Source organism: Nematolebias whitei, chromosome 9, assembly GCF_014905685.2.
Source record: "Nematolebias whitei isolate Nwh7 chromosome 9, NemWhi1, whole genome shotgun sequence".
Taxonomy (NCBI): Eukaryota; Metazoa; Chordata; class Actinopteri; order Cyprinodontiformes; family Rivulidae; genus Nematolebias; species Nematolebias whitei.
The window spans coordinates 32,470,585-32,487,833 of record NC_056506.1 but is presented as its reverse complement, the minus strand read 5'-3'; the positions used below and the strand labels follow the sequence as shown (position 1 = coordinate 32,487,833).

The following is a 17,249-nucleotide window of genomic DNA, read 5'->3' as shown; positions in this document are numbered from 1 at the left end:
TTTAGTTCAGAACATGTAAAAATATGAAAAGCGATCCACGTCTTCCTCACTTTTTATATGTTGGCATCATGCAATTTTTTTTAAAAATTGTTTACTTGTTTTTTTTGCAAGATGTTGCTTTTCAACCTGTTTCTTCTTAGGCTTCAGTTCTCTAACCAGTTCAAAACCGGTTCCCAGTCTTTTCAGTTTTTCATTTTGAAAATAATCATTTCATACATTTGAGTTGTGTCTTGTCCTTTTTATTTTTGATTCCCTTATGGCAGTTTGAGTTTCTTGTGGAAAATACACAACATTGTTTTGACCTTGTAATTTCTCCATTTCACTTCTTGGTCATTTTTGTACCTTTCCTGCATCAGAAATCGACGCTCCAACAAACATTGTCACCACTGAAGTAACTGAAGACACAGCAACCGTCTCCTGGGATCAGGTCCAGGCTAAAATCGAGGGCTACATGTTGAGCTACACCTCTGCTGGAGGCTCCAGTCCAGACATCCCTGTTGGACGTGATAGCACCTCTTACAGGCTGGTAGGCTTGAGGCCTGGTGTCCTTCACACTATCTACATCTGGGCCTTCAGAGGAGACCAAGTCAGCAGCAGGAGTTCAACCGAAGCTGAAACAGGTAAACTTTGAATGAGGCCTTCAGCTCATTGAAGTATTTATATTGTTTATGAGCTTTAAGCTCTGGTGACAAGGGGCCAGCTGGGGTCATTCACAAAGATATGACACAAAAATCTTAGCACACCAATATAAAACCAATATAATACATTTAAGGTATATATATTTAAGGAACTTCTCAGTTTTTGCATTTACAGCACGATGTTTGTGATTCTTAGGGTTTAAAGTTGTTCAAAAGCACAACTTTATAGCTTATAAAGAGAAATGTTTGAAGTTTCATTTTTGTGTGCTGCTCTGTGCAGAACATTCTTCCTACAAATAGTTCTTAATGCATAAATCATTTGATTTGATTTTTTTTTTGCCTAATTATTTAATCATTTTCTTCACTTTTTGTGATGGTAAAAGGAAAAATGCATTAATGCTGACATTTTATATCAACCACATTAACTTCTGGTAATCCAAATTGCAGTGGAGGAGACTTCAACTCTGTGTGAAAAATAGTATTTAACACAATTCGGATGGATTCCCTATTTAACTGCTCTTCACCTAAGCCTGAGTCCTAATGTCTGTAAAAGGTCTGAAAAGAGACAATTTTGCTTGGTCAACAGTCAGCTCTTCTGCCTCTTTGGTCTTTGATGTTCTGCTGCTTTTTAAGCTGCCTGTTATTGGACTTAGCAGCTGTTGCTGTCTGCTTGCATTTATGCTTTGGAAGATAGTCAGTGGGAAAAATAAACTCTGACTACTCACTGGCATTTATCCAAGAAGCTGGGAAGACCCGGTTGTACAGCAGCATCAAACCATGGAATAATATTTTTCATAACTATTCAGATTAAACTGACTTTTACCAACAATGTGAGTCCAAATGTTTGATACTGTTTGGGAAATAACACAGGAGCAGTTGATGCAAACGATTTACAGCTGCTTTTTTTTTTGTATAGCTTTGGATGTTTTTCAAATGTTTGTTTTTTTTGCTTTCTTGGTTTCTTTCAATGGGGATTACAGACACGTTAGCTCCAATGAGCTCATTCATACATCACGCTGCAGGAATAGAACGTCTCACGTTAAACTTTGACAAAGATCGATGTAGGAGGATGAAACTTTATCTGACCTTTTTACAAGATTCAGCCAAGGTATGCAAATGACTGCAAACTGTGTCTTGCAGCATTTCATTAATAATAAGATATCAAATCCAGAAAATAACTTTGTAGAATCTCTTAATAAAGATTAAGTGTACTTCCCTTCATTTGTCTTGCTCTGGTGGGCTCTCCAGAGGGAAGATTCACCAACTCCTACAAAGACAAATAGCATAATTTATGGAAAAAGAAAAGTCATTAAACACAAATCTTAACGACCATTTAAAAAATTGCACAAGTCCATCCTCTCATTTAAACAAGGCTTCTCTCTATTAGAGCAAATTATTTCACCTCAGATCGTCTCTTTTGACAAGCTGGATATTTAAACTTGTTTTTCATCATCAGTATACAGTATCTGATTACCAATATATTCTGTCCAAGAATAAACAATGTTTTATGGACAATAAAATATCTACATTAATAAAATTATAGCATAAAAGCAAATCAAAATTTAGAATAGGTCCCAAACCAGCTTTAATGTTGTGCAACAATTTGGTATTTTTAAAGACACATTTTATGGTATTCAAACATTAAAAAAAAGCAGTCACATACAAAATAAACTCATTATTTTAACCAGCAAGGCCACTTCATTCTCATATTTAATGAAAACAGAAAGATCTTACGATAAAAACCAGCTGTAATCATCAATGTAGTTTAAACTGTAATGAACATTGTTGGTTGTTAGGACCCAAAGGGGCTGCAGTCAGACATGTTTAAACCCAAAATAGGTTCTTTATTAAGTGAAAATAAACCCACCAAGACAGATGTGACTTTACATACAACGATCTTACACTAAACACACACACATGCATCAGAAATAGTACTGGGTGAAGTGATTAGTAAAAGGAAGCAGCTGGGATGGGTATAAATTAACAGCAGATGAGTGACGGGCATAGACAAATGCTAAAGAAAATCTATAGAAGGGAAACAGAAACTGTCAGCTGTCTGACTGAACAAAATGCAGAAATATAAAATAACTAAGAAACAGAAACACTGGAAGACAAAACGAAATCACTGAAAACGTAGATATGTACGCTGAAATTAAAGAAATTGTTTGAAACAAAACACAAATTACGGTAACCTTATTTACTATATTAAGTGGTTTCATCTACTGTATGTGCTGCTGATCTTTATCAACCATGCACTCCTGCTTTTCTGCTCTAAATATAGTAATGTGTGTACTGACTGTAACTTCCCATGCAGAGCTGGATGCTCCTACTAACCTCTTGGTCAAAGAAGAGACAGACTCCAGCTTCAGACTGAGCTGGGATCACACCCAGGCAGACATCGATAGCTACTTGCTGACCTATAGCTCCTTTGAGGGCTTAAGTGAGGAAATCCTTGTTGGATCTGACAGCTCTTATGTGCTGACCAACCTTAAGCCAGGGGTCATCTACACCATCTATGTCTGGGCTGCTAAAGGGAGCAAAGCCAGCAGGAAGATCTCAACTCAAGCCGAGACAGGTCTCAGACTGACAACTTTCTATTTAGAAATGAAGCATCTCATCTGAATGGTTTACGATGAACTGAGCAAATTTGGCAGAAAAAAAACTTTTTCTGATTTTATCATGATAAAGTTATGTTAAAGAGAACGATATATAGATGCATAAGAAGTTAGACAAAAGACAAAATGCTTCCGTACCACATGAAGATTTTACTAAGCTAACGTTCACATTCTTTTAGTGAAAATCAGCAATTGTTGCCCTAATTGAGTGATCTATTGTTTAAGTCGCATTGTTTAATGCCATCCACAAACATCTCCCTCCAGAACTGGATGCTCCAGCTAACCTCGTAGTCCGAGACGAAACAGAGTCCAGCTTTACCATCTCATGGAATCCAGTCCAGGCAGAAGTTGATGGCTACATCCTAACTTACACCCACCCTGACGGCTCTAGTGAAGAAATACATTTGGGGCCAAATAGCACTTCCTATGTGCTGACTGGGTTGAAGCCAGCACTTCTCTACACTGTGTACATCAGGGCCGTCAAAGGGAACAAAACCAGCAGGAGGATCTCAACACAAGCTGAAACAGGTGTCAAATGTCACACTTTCTTAGAATAAATCTGTTGAGTGTTATGTCTATTTTAGAGCATCAAAGACTTAAAGCAGCATACAGTTCTTTTTAACTGTAAGGAGTCTCCCTTTAACACACTAGAAACAAATATGTATTGATAAGAATCTTCTTCCATAAGTTCATTCATCTTTTTTTCCATCTTCTTTGAATCATGAGGAGAAAAAACTGATGCGTACTTTTCCCTAATGAGTGACAACGTTCATTCAACTTTTACTTATACAGGTTAGTCCCATTGAGCCTCAGGGACTCATTTACAAGTGGGGCCTGATTTTAACAAAGAGCGATGACAACAAAAGACAACAAAGACAACAGTAGACAATCGTAAAAGAAAGCATAAAAATTCAGAAGAACAAATGAAAGAAGATGGTATTACAAAAATTAAACAAAAACAGCTAGGTTGTAAGGTGATGTAGAAAACTAAAAACAGGAACTTGTTTGCATTAGTTTTTCCCAGGAACTTAACAGATGTTTGAAGCCACTTAGAGAGGTCAAGGTTGAGAGCTTCACATCTTTTTGCAAGATATTCCAGGAAACAGGAGCGGAGTAGGAGAAGGCCCTTTTGTTTAGTTCAGTCCGCACTGAGGGAACACTGCAGGTAATAATGTCCTGAGAGCGCACGCTGTAGCTGCACTCACACAGAGACATGTAGGAGATGTATGAAGGCAGCAGACCAAGAAGTGATTTAAAGATGAAAATGTACCAGTAAGAGAGTCTGTGTGAAGTTAATGATGACCAGTTAAACAGTGAATATAGGGTGCAATGGTGGGTACAGTAGTTACAGCCAGTTATGAATCTTAGTGTCATGTTTGTGGTGATGTTCAATGTTTTATGTTATGAGTGCTTAGTGTATATTTAGTTGATGCATTTCTTAGTTCATATCTTAGATGTTATTACTGTTTTTCTTATACATTTTATTGTTGGATGTAACTGGGACCCTGTGTACATAATTTCGCTCCACCACATGTACCACATGAGGTGCGAATGACAATAAAGAAACTCTGACTCTGACTCTGACTTAGTGCACCATGATAGACAGCAAGAACAACTGCAGGGTGCTTGTAGGAGCGTTCATGTAAATAATGTCACCGTAGTCAATGTAGGAGAGGAAAGTCACAGATACAAGGCGTTTTCTAGCATTCAGAGTTAAACAGGATCTATTTCTGAAAAAGAAACCCAATTTAACTTTCAGTTTAGTTACTAGGTTTTCCACGTGAAGCTTAAAAGAGAGATGCGAGTCGACCAAGATACTCAAATATTTGTAGGAATCGACAAACTCAATGGGAACACCATTCAAGGATAAAATCAGAGGAAGAACTGCTGGGACCGACTTCCTGTTTGAAAACAACATCCCTTTGGTTTTGTCTAAATTTAGGACACGTTTGAGATGGAACAAATCTGACTGGATGATGTTAAAAGCAGATTGCAAAAGCTGGAAAACCTTAGCAACTGTTAGCAACATCTCTCCTTAAGAAGGTCCATGCAAGCTCAGTATGTACTGACAGTAGCATGTAACCACATTATGTTCCCAGTAACCAAAGCATGTGCTTTCATTTCTTATTTAAATAAACCCACTCTATTTTTAGTGTTCTCTGATCAACAGATCATTTGTTCTTGTTGGTGAATTTGACTTCAGACTTTTTCATCTAAGAATGTGTTTTTTTACCCCTTAAAGTTTGTTAGAGCATGTGAACCACAGACTGAAAACTGCGTTCAAGGAGTCAAAGCCTTTCAACTATCTACACATTAACACCAACTGACACATTTGCAGTAATTTATTCATCAAACCACAACTTCTATGTGAAATTGCTTTGACCGTAGCTTTACCTCATGCTATTACTTTCACTCTTTCATTAAGATGATCCACATTCAGAGCAAGGCTTCCCCTTCATCAAAATCTGTCTGTTTGTCTTCCACTCACCAACCCTCCCAACAAGTTCACTCTATGCATATTCTTTCAAGCTTTGCTAGAACCATATCAGTGTGTGATAGTAAAAGTTATTAAACTTGTCTAGCTTGGTTTGTCATCGTGATTCTACAGATCCAATAAAAAACAAATTGCTGAGACCCATTTGGCATATACTGCTGCTGGCAACAGTCATTAATCTTCCTGCCACCTCAGATCGTTCAATTCACTCACACTTAGACTGTCAACACAGAACTTTGAACCTGTTCCTAATAATGAAAAAATATAGAAAAAGCCAAACAACAAAAATATGAAACAACCCACCTTGTAGTTTTGCACGAGTTGTGTATTAAACTGCTTCCACCAACATCTTCCTTTAAAACTGATTTTGTTTTTTTAAAACCTCTTAATTGAAGATAAACCAGATTCCAGTTTCAGCTATCGCCGGTCTGTCCAGACGTAATCAACAGCTACATCCAAAACTACAAACCATCTGAGAGTTCTAGGGAAGAAATGTTGACTCCGTTGTGCTGACAAGCCTGAGGCCTGGAGTTCTTTACACTGAGCCATCAAGGGGAATATGATGACTGGGAAGAGTTGAACAAAAGCTGAGACAAGTTAATACAGTATTATCAGGCAGTTTTTAATTGGACCCTTCTTTTATAGTCAACAGTGAGTGAAGGTTAGCAGACATAGAGATATATCGTAGCATTGGACAGCCTGCACATGATGGAGTTTGATAGCTGTAGCATTTCAGGTTTTCACAAGGCCAAGTGGTCCAATTGAGCCTGATCTGTGGGACAGATGTCACAACAACTGCATACTTGAACCAAAGGGTAAATGAGGACACTCACACGTTACGTTTTTAGTTGCCCAAGACAAATCACGCCAAGTTTATGGAACCCTATAAAACCTGCACCTCCTATCAGAACACAGGTATTGGATTTTTTTTACAACGGCCTGTGTTTGTTTGCATCATGTTTTAATGTCTGTCATCAACCAGACTGCTGGTTCCTTGTCCCGTGTAGGCTAATGTTATGACCAGAGTAGACGTGGCTGCATTTGGAGGGGTGCTGTAACTGGAAGGCATGGACTGATGACAAGTGGCACTGTGTCATGTTCAGCAATGAATTTCAATTTTGCATGTGTTTGGTGACTCAGAAAGGAGAGGACCATTACTGCCAATGTTGAGAAGAAATGCACTGCAAAAAATAAAAATAAATAAAAAATTATATGCATATGGTGTAAAATACACCAAATCAATTCAACTGGAAGATGTTCACAAATCTAAATAATTGGATTTACAAAAATGTTTCAAACATATTTGGGACCCCCCGAAAGGATTGGCTATTTGAGTAAGATTACTAAGAAAACACCAAATACATTTTATATTAATGTTTTTACTCTCCAGGTATTTATAAGTTGTGCAATGTGTTAGATTTAAGCTAACTCTTATAATGCAGCCCAATGCAAGGTTTTGCATAATTGAGCTCAAACAGAGTATTGCTGAATTTTTGTTAATAAAAATATGTTAGTTTTACACCGATGATGACAGTTCCTTACAATCAGGGTAATTTTGAAGGCAGAGCCAATGCAGTCTTGTGAGTTTTAGGCTTTGAATAAAAATAAATAAACAAATAAATAAATAAAACAATAAAAAAAAAAAAAATAAAATAAACCAGTACATTTCAGCAGAATACAATAAAAAAAAATAAGTTTACTCTTCTGATGAGTTGCACACACTGTGTACCTATGACTTTTTTAAACACCCGAGGGCAATTTATACATTTAAACAATTAAAGCTTAGATTAATTAAAACTACAAATTTCTTAAAAAGTCATCAAAACTTCTGTTTTACCAAAGATTACGTCCCACAGGCGAAAGCAGGTCACTGTTCACATCTGAACACCCTGGAAGTGGTAAAATAATCAAATAAATAAAAGAAAAGAAGCAGCACATGTGAGCAGGCTGAAACAGGGCTATCTTTGTGTTAGCTAGACGATCTGTAAAATCTCCTGGGAGCTTTAAGTGAATGCTAGATCCTTTTCAATAAAGCTGAGTTTTGTATCATAAACTTTTCTCATCGTAATTCCCATCGCTGGCCTCAGAGCAGCGCTGTGCTAGGTTCAAAAGGAAAAGTTATAGCATCAAAATCTTCTGGCAGAGGGGAAAAAGCATGTGTTTATACATTTTGGACTTTAACTGACCAAATGACATGCGCCATTAATATGTCAGAACCCTTTCAAATCAACAACACTCCTTTGAAGCTTTCTTGGGAACATTTATTTATTTCCACCAACACACTATAATGCAGAGGAACTCATTCTTTTTTGCTTTATTCAGCCGTGACAAGTGATTTTTTTTCCTCACAGTAACAATCCTGATAGTTGATCATTACAACATTTTAGTCAATTTTTCACCTTCTGGCGATATATATTTTTTAATATCTTGTGCAGTAGGTGGCCAAAGTTTTTTCTTTCAACATCTGTTTCAGTTCTAAGTTAGAGACATGGAGGTAGTTGGAGTAACAACAGAGGATGCAGAGGACAGAGTGAGATGGAGGAGGATGACTCGCTGTGGTGACCCCTGAAGAGGGAAAAGCTGAAAATAAAAAGATCGGTTTCAATTCATAATCTCAAAGTATTTCATTATAGGAGGGCAGCTGCCAGCCTATCTGCAAATTAGAACCGAGCAGGCAGACGGCAATAATCTCTGGTGATATTTATAGTCTTTCACATGTTTCTTATGGAGAAATACTCAATATGCATTCAAGCAATCACTCTAGGACCTAAAGGGGGATTGGAAATGTCAAAAACTTTAACTACTTTAGTGTTGCAGTGACATAGCCATAACAACAAAAGAAACAAAATAGCCTTCACTTGCACAACAATGATATTATAAGATGTGTTAAATAATAAATTAATAATTTTGTGCTATAACGTGCTCTGATTAACATTCATATCCACAGATATTGATTCCCCAAAGAACCTTAAAGCTTCAAACGTGCAAGCGGATTCTGCCTCTTTAAGCTGGATTCCTCCTCTGGCAAAGATCGATGGTTACATCCTCACCTACAGAGACGAAGAAGGGAAATTAGAGGTAATGCACAAATAGAGTAGCCGTCAGTGCACAAAAATAAATGTCTTTTAATAAGTATAAATCATCACAAGTTTGTTCTTTTCTTTAGGATTATTGTATGTTATTTCAATTAAAATGATGAGGTGTGTGATCTAGTGGGAGTGCATAGACAGAAAAACGCACAAATTCATCTAAGTTAAACAAAATGTTGAATTAACTTTAAAAAGGAAAGAAATAAACAACTAAATGTCACATGTTGAATTTAAGCACTGTAGAGTAGTGACCTCTTGTGGCCACAAACAAAACAAGTCAGCTAATGAATCTAACAGCTCTCAAAACCATCCATCCATCCATCCATTTTCTTTACCCGCTTATTCCATTTTGGGTCACGGGGGTCGCTGGTGCCCATGTCCAGCAATCACTGTGCGAGGGGCGGGGTACACCCTGGACGGGTCGCAAGTCCATCACAGGGCCACATAGAGACAAACGAGACAAACAACCATTCACTCTCTCACTCACACCTAGGGACAATTTAGAGTTACCAATCAGCCTAACATGCATGTTTTTGGACTGTGGGAGGAAACCGGAGTACCCGGAGAAAACCCACGCATGCACGGAGAGAACATGCAAACTCCACCCAGAAAGGCCCCTGGACCGGGGTTTGAACCAGGGACCTGCTCGCTGAGAGGCAGCAGCTCTACCAGTTGCGCCACCGTGCTGCCTGCTCTCAAAACCATTAAATTCAAATTATTTCTTGTTCATCGTGAACTTAACGAAAGGCATGTAATCATATAGAGATTATAATACAATACGTGAAATTATATTAAACTGAGGGTTCATCAAGGTCATTTCTGCTTTTTGTGTGGTGATCAGATTGTTGAAAGGAAGCTTGCAGCCAACCAAAAAAGCTTCACTGCATCCAGCCTAGAGATGGGAAAGAGATATATTGTGACCATTGTTGCCTACAGAGGCTACAAAAGGAGCAAGATGGTAGAGACAATCTTCAAAACTGGTCTGTAGTGTATTTACACCTACATGAACATTAACCTGCTCGTCTCTTTCACTAGTTGATTGTTTTCTATGTCACATTGTCACACCTCTTCATTAGTTGGCATGCAGCACTCCTTCCCCGTGGACTGTGTCCAGATCCTGAAGAATGGCAACTCAAACAGTGGCATCTACACCGTCTACATTAACAACAACCGGTCGAAACCAGTAGAAGCATTTTGCGACATGCACACCGATGGAGGCGGCTGGCTGGTATGATTTATTGATCAGCACTTCAGAATAAGATATAGTTTTCTCCCATTATGTCAATATCATTGTTTATTTGGTAATAGTGTATAGAGATTATAGTATGAACAGCTCAGTGGAATGAAATATTCCTGTTTTTTTCCTCCTGTCAGTTCTAAATATGCCTATAAGTTTTGATACCATAATTTCTGGACTATAAGCCGCTACTTTTTTCACACACTTTGAACACTGCGGCTTATACAATGCTGCAGCAATTGTTTTATTTATTTTTTGATGGGCTAACGAGTTTCATGATACCAAAACATTTAGCTTCGTTACACCCAGGCGTTCTCATAGCTGCCCAATACACGTCTCGCTTGTGGGGTGGCAATCAATGACTTCCTGGTAGACTATTGTATTTTTAATATTTTTAATCAGACGTGTTACATGCACTGTTCAGAAAAAAAACTAAATCTTTACTGTATTTGTGTGTGTTACTGATACGTATTAATAGTAAAAAAAAAAAAAAAAAAAAAACTTTCTGTTTAAATATCTCATGTTACAACATGAAGACCTGCAGCTTATAGACAAGTGCGGACTACGTGAAATTTAAATTTTCTTTTTAAATTTAGCGGGTGGGGCTTATATTCAGGTGCACGCAATAGTCCAGAAATTACATTGTATCTTTTAAAAAATTGAAGGAAGTTATTATTGTCTGAAAATCTTTATTATGTCCTCTCGACACTTAACATAATGTTATCTTGGCCTCTCTTCAGTTTCGACTTTTTTTTTTATCTTATTGTTTTTATTCCAGCATAATTAAAGCACAATGCTAAATTTTTTTAAATACTCAAAAATAATAATGTTTGGTTACTACTCCTGCCATAATGAGTATAGAAACCCTTTTAAGCAAATTTCTTGTATTACTCGTGTAACATCTGTCTGTGAAATCTTGTGCTTGCTGCTGTCAGGTGCTCCAGCGCCGTAACACTGGCAAGCTGGACTTCATGAAACGCTGGAAGCAGTACATAGCAGGTTTTGGTAACTTGACAGAGGAGTTCTGGCTTGGTGAGCATTGCACTGATGTTTAGGGGTGTTTCTACAGACAGCAAAATGTGCACATATTCAGTGTTTATCCTCTGTTTTTCTGTGTGCTGCTGCAGGTTTGGAGAAGATTTATGAGCTAACCAACACTCCGACTCAGTATGAGCTGCGGTTTGATTTGGGTCTGGGCTCAGAGAGGGCCTACGCTGTCTATGACAAGTTTAAGATTGCACCGGTCAAGCAGAAGTTCAAGCTCACTATTGGCAAATATAGAGGGACAGCAGGTGGGTTAGACTCAGATTGTCATTGCTACAAGAGCTGCTTTAAAAAAAATACTTTGGCTTTCTAAAATGTATACAAAGAGGTATACAATGCTTGTACAGAAACATAACAGATAGAGCATCCCATAAACAGTATTAAGTATAGTGTTGTGGAGTATTAAAGGAATTAAATTCAACATTTTTAACTCAGTGAGAGAATCACTTGTAACACTTTTGTTAATGATGTTCAGGTGATGCCATGACCTACCATGAAGGACGACCCTGGACAACCATTGATTTAGATAATGACATTGCACTGGGAAACTGTGCCTTGACCCACCGAGGTGCCTGGTGGTACAAGAACTGCCACTTGGCTAACCTCAACGGCAAATGGGGTGACAGCAGACACAGCACGGTGAGTGAGCGCGGTGGAAGCTCTGCAGCACAACAAACCTTTATGAACAGAGAAAACACTGGGCTTTAAATGTGCTGTACACAATGTGACTTATGATAATTAATTTAAGAATAGAAAAACAAAATCCAAGAGCTGGATGTAACAGACAAGTTTGTCAACTTTTCATAAATAAAACTGAAAAAAAAAAAAAACAAGAATCAAAATGCTTTTATATGGTAAAAATGATGCAAACTTTCCTTTTAAGGGTAGCCATTTTTCATCAAATAAAATGATGTTTCTGTTTTTATTTGATTCATATTTTAGTTTGAATGTCTTAAATTAAGTATTTAGAGTTTCAATGTTTTGCATAATAATTTTCACGTCAATGCAACAATGTATGAAATGCATACAGCCTTTGCTCACATCTTTTTGTTGTCAAGACTAAAACAATACAAATCAAACTATTCAAAATGATAGAAAAATAAATGACTTTTAAAGCTTTGTTTACAGAAAAACATGCGCACCAGGAGATTGTTTCCTGCTCCGTAATCAAGGCAGCTTCCTCTCAGCCCAGTTCTTGTTAGGGTTTGGATTGTTGGGAAGATGCTGAAATGACTAGAATCCATCATGAGTGATAAGAAAACACATTTCTCAAACTGGCTTTAAACTTCTGTGGTTTATTATTATTTTTTTTTCCCCACTGGGTTGATAGGGAAACAACAACAGTTATTATGTCTTGGGCAGACTGATACTTCAGAAAATGTCAGGGGATTTATCTTCTTCTGTCGAGATTCTATCCATAATATGCTGTTGCAGATGTCTCCTCCAATGTTTGTCGCTAAAACGCAATAACAGTCAAAGGAAGTTTGTGCTCACATGATATGAAGCCAGAAGCTGTTGCTTATTACTTTTTTTATTGGTCATCCTACCTGTCTGTCATCTGTTTTTTTTTTTTTTGTGTCTCTTTTTCACCTTTATCTCATCTGTCCTTCTTGTTTCTTATTCAATCTGCCACTTTGCTGTTAGGGAGTCAACTGGGAACCATGGAAGGGACATCTGACATCACTTGACTTCACCGAGATGAAGATACGACCCGTGGGAGCCGTGTCCAGTAAGAAGAGGAGATCGCTGATGACCAGAGAGAAAAGAACATCCTCAAATGTTCACAAGAAATAGGAGAGCAGCCAAAACGAACAGATTAGATCAGATCCACTAACCCTTGATCACACATTTCTGAAAATATGTACAAATGACCTGCGCTGATTTTTTTTCAATTGGTTTACATGTGGTTGAAATATTTTACACCTTTGGATAAATAGGAGAAAAGCATATATTCAATGTTAATTTATTATCTGTTTTTGTTTTAATCAGAAGTCCCTGTAATTTTAGAAAAAGTGGGCAATTGAAAAAAAAAATCTGCCTTTGACTTGTTTTGAAAAGAGCATCAACAGTCCTTAATCTATCAGATATATTGAAAATTAAATGTTAACCAATCTTGTTTTACTGGTTCAATTGGAAACCCTGACTATAAATCAGAAAACAGATTATAGAAAATGAAACTTTTAGCCAAACGTTGTATTTACATGAGTTTTTGTAAACTTCTGGCAGCTTCTCCAGTTCACTTGTCTTCTGTTTATTTTTCATGTCACAGAAAGGAAAGCTTTTAGAGAATGAAAATGAAATAAATAAACAATAAGTTTATGTTTAATGAATGTATTTTTGTTGGCTGTTAAGATCGATGCCTGTAGCATATTGATTATACTTCCACCATGGCTCCAACGCTGTCACGTCTCATCAGATAGTATGAGACGAGCCAGAGCGTAGCAACTGACTGCTGTCTGAAGTAGCCTACTTTACATTCATATGTCGGGGACAGCTCATATCAATCAATGTGACTTGTATTCATCATATGCCAATAAGAATGACATTTGCTCGGGCCGTCCTCAGAAACAGAGTGACCAAACTCCTGTTTCCAATCTGGAAAGCTGACAGAAGCTATTAATACTGCTTTGACTTCAGCTGATTGTATTTTTTTTTTTAACATTGTTATTACAAACTTTATGTGACAAGGACGGAGACATCAATCAGCCATTCAGCTGATATGTCGGAATTGATTTTTGGTTGCTGCATTTCATTCAGTATGTTTTTCAGCTAAATGTAACAATTTGTGTTTCTTAAGTTTTTATTAAGCCCTGAATCTGAATGCTTATTGCCATTATGGGGACCTTAGAGAATTCAAATATACATACAGTACTAAAACAATATAAATCTGCATTGTATCTGCTCATTTATTTTGTTGTCTCTGTGTGCACACAAAAAATAAGTTTTTTTTTTTTTTTTTTTTACATAACTATAGTGGATTTTTGTGGTCTATGTACAACTTTAAGAGGAGACGGGGGGTTCATCAAACCATATCAAGATAAATCAACATAAATGGTTCATTTTAGTTTCTGCCCTTTGAATGCAGAATCACTTGAGGGGCCTGGGACAAGCCTTGTTTGCAGCCTGATGTTGGACGAGCATCGCTGTATATACCAGGCAGCATCACTGATCTTGTGTGTTTCCCTCAATTGGCAGAAAACCTTACTCGGTGTACATTTAGCTGCAGCAAGTAGAACACAAACCAAAGAGGAAACTCAAAACCAACTGCTGGCTTTTTACTACCAACCAGGTTCAGCAGGACTGGAGATTTCTGCAGACTGAGGCAGAGATACAGATGCTGCTGGAGTTGATATCTCTGCCAGTGGCCACCAACCTGTGCTAGAGGCTGCCATTGCTCTGAAAGAGGACTACACTCATTCACCCTCAATGGAAAACCTTAGAGAAAAGGTTCCTTCCTCTAAGTGTTAGATGTAGTGATCATTTCTCATCAACTGATCCTGTTCAGGTTTTTGTTCTTCATTTGATAAAAAAAACTGGCTCATGCATTTATCACATCTAGACTGGATTATTGCAATGGTTTATTATCTGGGTGTCCAAAAACTTATTTAAAAAATCTTTAGCTGATCCAAAATGCTGCTGCCAGAGTCTTAACTGGAGTTGGAGAGATCATATCTCTCCAGTTTTTGCTTCTCTCCATTGGCTCCGTGTCAAATTCAGAATATAATTCAAAATCTTACTTTTAACCTACAAAGCCCTCAACAACCTAGCTCCATCTTGTATTAGAGATCTTCTTGATCCATATTTTCCTCACAGAGCACTTCACTCTCAGACTGCAAGCTTACTTGTGGTTCCTTAAGTTTCCAAGAGCAGAATGGAAGATCTTTCAGTTATCAGGCTCCTCTCTTGTGGAGCCAACTTCCAGTTTCTGTCCGTAGGGCTTTCACATTTTCCAGTTTCAAGACTGGGCATAAGACTTTCCTTTTTCATAAATCCTATAGTTAGTGTTGGTTTGTTATGCTGCTATAGGTTTAGACTACTGGAGGACAAATTGACCTGATTTCTTAAAATGAATAGTTACAAATGCATACATATGAATAGTTTGCATTTGAAATGATTTCTATCTTAACGTGATTCTCTACCTGCCATTGTGTATCTGTTCCTCTCAAACTCAGCTGGTCAAAGCAGATGGCTGCTTGTCCTGAGCCTGGTTCTGCTGGAGGATTCTTCCTCCTGAGGGAGTTTATCCTTTCCACTGTTGCCTTTATGCTTGCTCAAAATGAGAGTATGTGATGAGGTTAAACTCAAAGCAGTCTGCTCCTCAGATACTTTAAGTTATTAAGTTACTTTTATCTTTGTATATAAATCTTTCTGTACAATGTCTTGAGATGACTTCTGTTAATGACTTGGCTGTTGTGACTTGGCTTAAACTGAACTGAATTGAACTGATCTTTATTCATGTCAATCTGCCTTCTCCACCGATCTGTATATCAGCCACAACAAATTCTGTTTCCAGCCTCTCTGTGTTTGTCTAAGCATCATGGCAGCAAGGGCAACTCAAATATATCCACAGAGACTGTGCCATTTCAGGTGTGAGTAACCAGCCTGCCAAACTCTTTTCTTAGTCTAAGGGCTGAACAGTATTCCTAAAAGACTGCGAGAAGACCGACATTGGTGAATCCAGGCTATACAAACTTTTTATTTCACCACAACTTAATTCAATCTAGAGCTCTAAGGTAGAAGTTAAGTATGTATTGTATGGTGCTCACAAGTATATTGTGCTGGGTTAGGGAATAATCAGTGGTTGTTGGAGAAAATCTCTTTCTCACTTATGATGTTTACCCAAATGAACCGCACTCGATGGCAGGAGATTTTAACTGGTCTTTATAATTGCAATTTCAGATTTTCTGGAGAGGTTGCATAAATATACATATATCACATACATAAGGTAGTTGTATATGCATGAAAACTATTCACAGAAAAACAGCCCCGAGCTGCATTATGCACTCGCTTTTATATCCTTATCAGTTCAGCTGAGTTCAGAAGGTGTCCTTGGAGCCAGCTGCAGCCTTCCCAGCATTCTCTTTTAACCCAAACATGTGGTTCATGGGCAGAGATAAGAAAATGACTTGGGAGATGGTTTCAATTATGTATTGGGCTTCTTCAAAAAACGTTCAATACAAAAACAACTGGACTTTATTTGTAACAGAAGACGTTTCGCTCCTCATCCGAGGAGCTTTGGGCTTATGTATTGGGCTTCTTGTTCTCAGCCATAGTAATAAAATCATCAGTAGTAAAATACAGTATAAGGACAGTTCTAAGCTCCTAACTCACACATTCACTGATTATGAATACCAGCTGACTGGGTTCAGTTGATTTGTCACCTTGTTTGGGGGCTGAGTGTACAACTTGTATGTATGGTACAGTATGTACTGTATGTTAATGGTGACAGTCTACTGAGGCTGTGTGGTGGTGTAGTACCCTGAATGGTGGGCCTGTATGTGAGGCTTTACCTATTCTCACAAATAACTCATCAGTCTACATCAAGGATTCAAAATTATGTTAAAATCTGAATTACAAGTGGTGCAGTTGAACCCATTGAATACACATTTTCTTCAGTTTCAGGCATGTTACTCACTGTGATTAAAAATAAAAGGCATCTATTTGTGGGAACTTAACAGAGAAATTGTTGTCTAATCAGCTCACTTTACCCAAATAGCTGGTTAAATGGCATATTTATTGTGGCACCAGTTTATTGTTGTGCATGAGAAGGATATGCATTCTGCCCAGAAAGTGAGCTGATTGATCCATGGAAAATCCCAGAAGTACCTCATGTGTCTTCTCTTGTTAATTAAAATGCTGTTAGAAAGCATGGAGATGGATTTTAGTGGTAGCCATTCGGGGCATACGTCACATCATGTTCCACAGGAGTGTGCTTGCTTGCACCGTGTCTCGGCAAAAAGAGTGCTGCAAAGAGATATTTCCTGGTCATCTCATTAAAACTCTAAAATAGATCCAAAATGAGCCAACATACAGTATTTTGTTTATGTCTATATGAGCTTTTTCAATTACAAGGCATCACATCTGTTCAGACCAGAATTTACAACCCGTAGGTTGATGGAGCAATTCATTAAT

At 37.7% G+C, this 17,249-nt stretch overlaps 1 protein-coding gene across 1 annotated transcript in view; it reads left to right on the top strand.

Moving 5' to 3' along the window:
* The window catches only part of tnn (tenascin N), a 34,603-nt gene extending 21,654 nt beyond the window's left edge, over window positions 1-12,949 (top strand). Inside the window, exons 8-17 of the mRNA XM_037682223.1 lie at window positions 357-620; window positions 2,953-3,213; window positions 3,518-3,781; window positions 8,695-8,825; window positions 9,678-9,816; window positions 9,913-10,064; window positions 11,009-11,105; window positions 11,201-11,365; window positions 11,593-11,756; window positions 12,762-12,949. Of these exons, the coding sequence (XP_037538151.1) occupies window positions 357-620; window positions 2,953-3,213; window positions 3,518-3,781; window positions 8,695-8,825; window positions 9,678-9,816; window positions 9,913-10,064; window positions 11,009-11,105; window positions 11,201-11,365; window positions 11,593-11,756; window positions 12,762-12,911 (1,787 nt within the window). The 3' untranslated portion in view covers window positions 12,912-12,949. The remainder of the gene's footprint in view (window positions 1-356; window positions 621-2,952; window positions 3,214-3,517; window positions 3,782-8,694; window positions 8,826-9,677; window positions 9,817-9,912; window positions 10,065-11,008; window positions 11,106-11,200; window positions 11,366-11,592; window positions 11,757-12,761) is intronic.
* The last annotated feature ends 4,300 nt before the right edge of the window (window positions 12,950-17,249 follow it).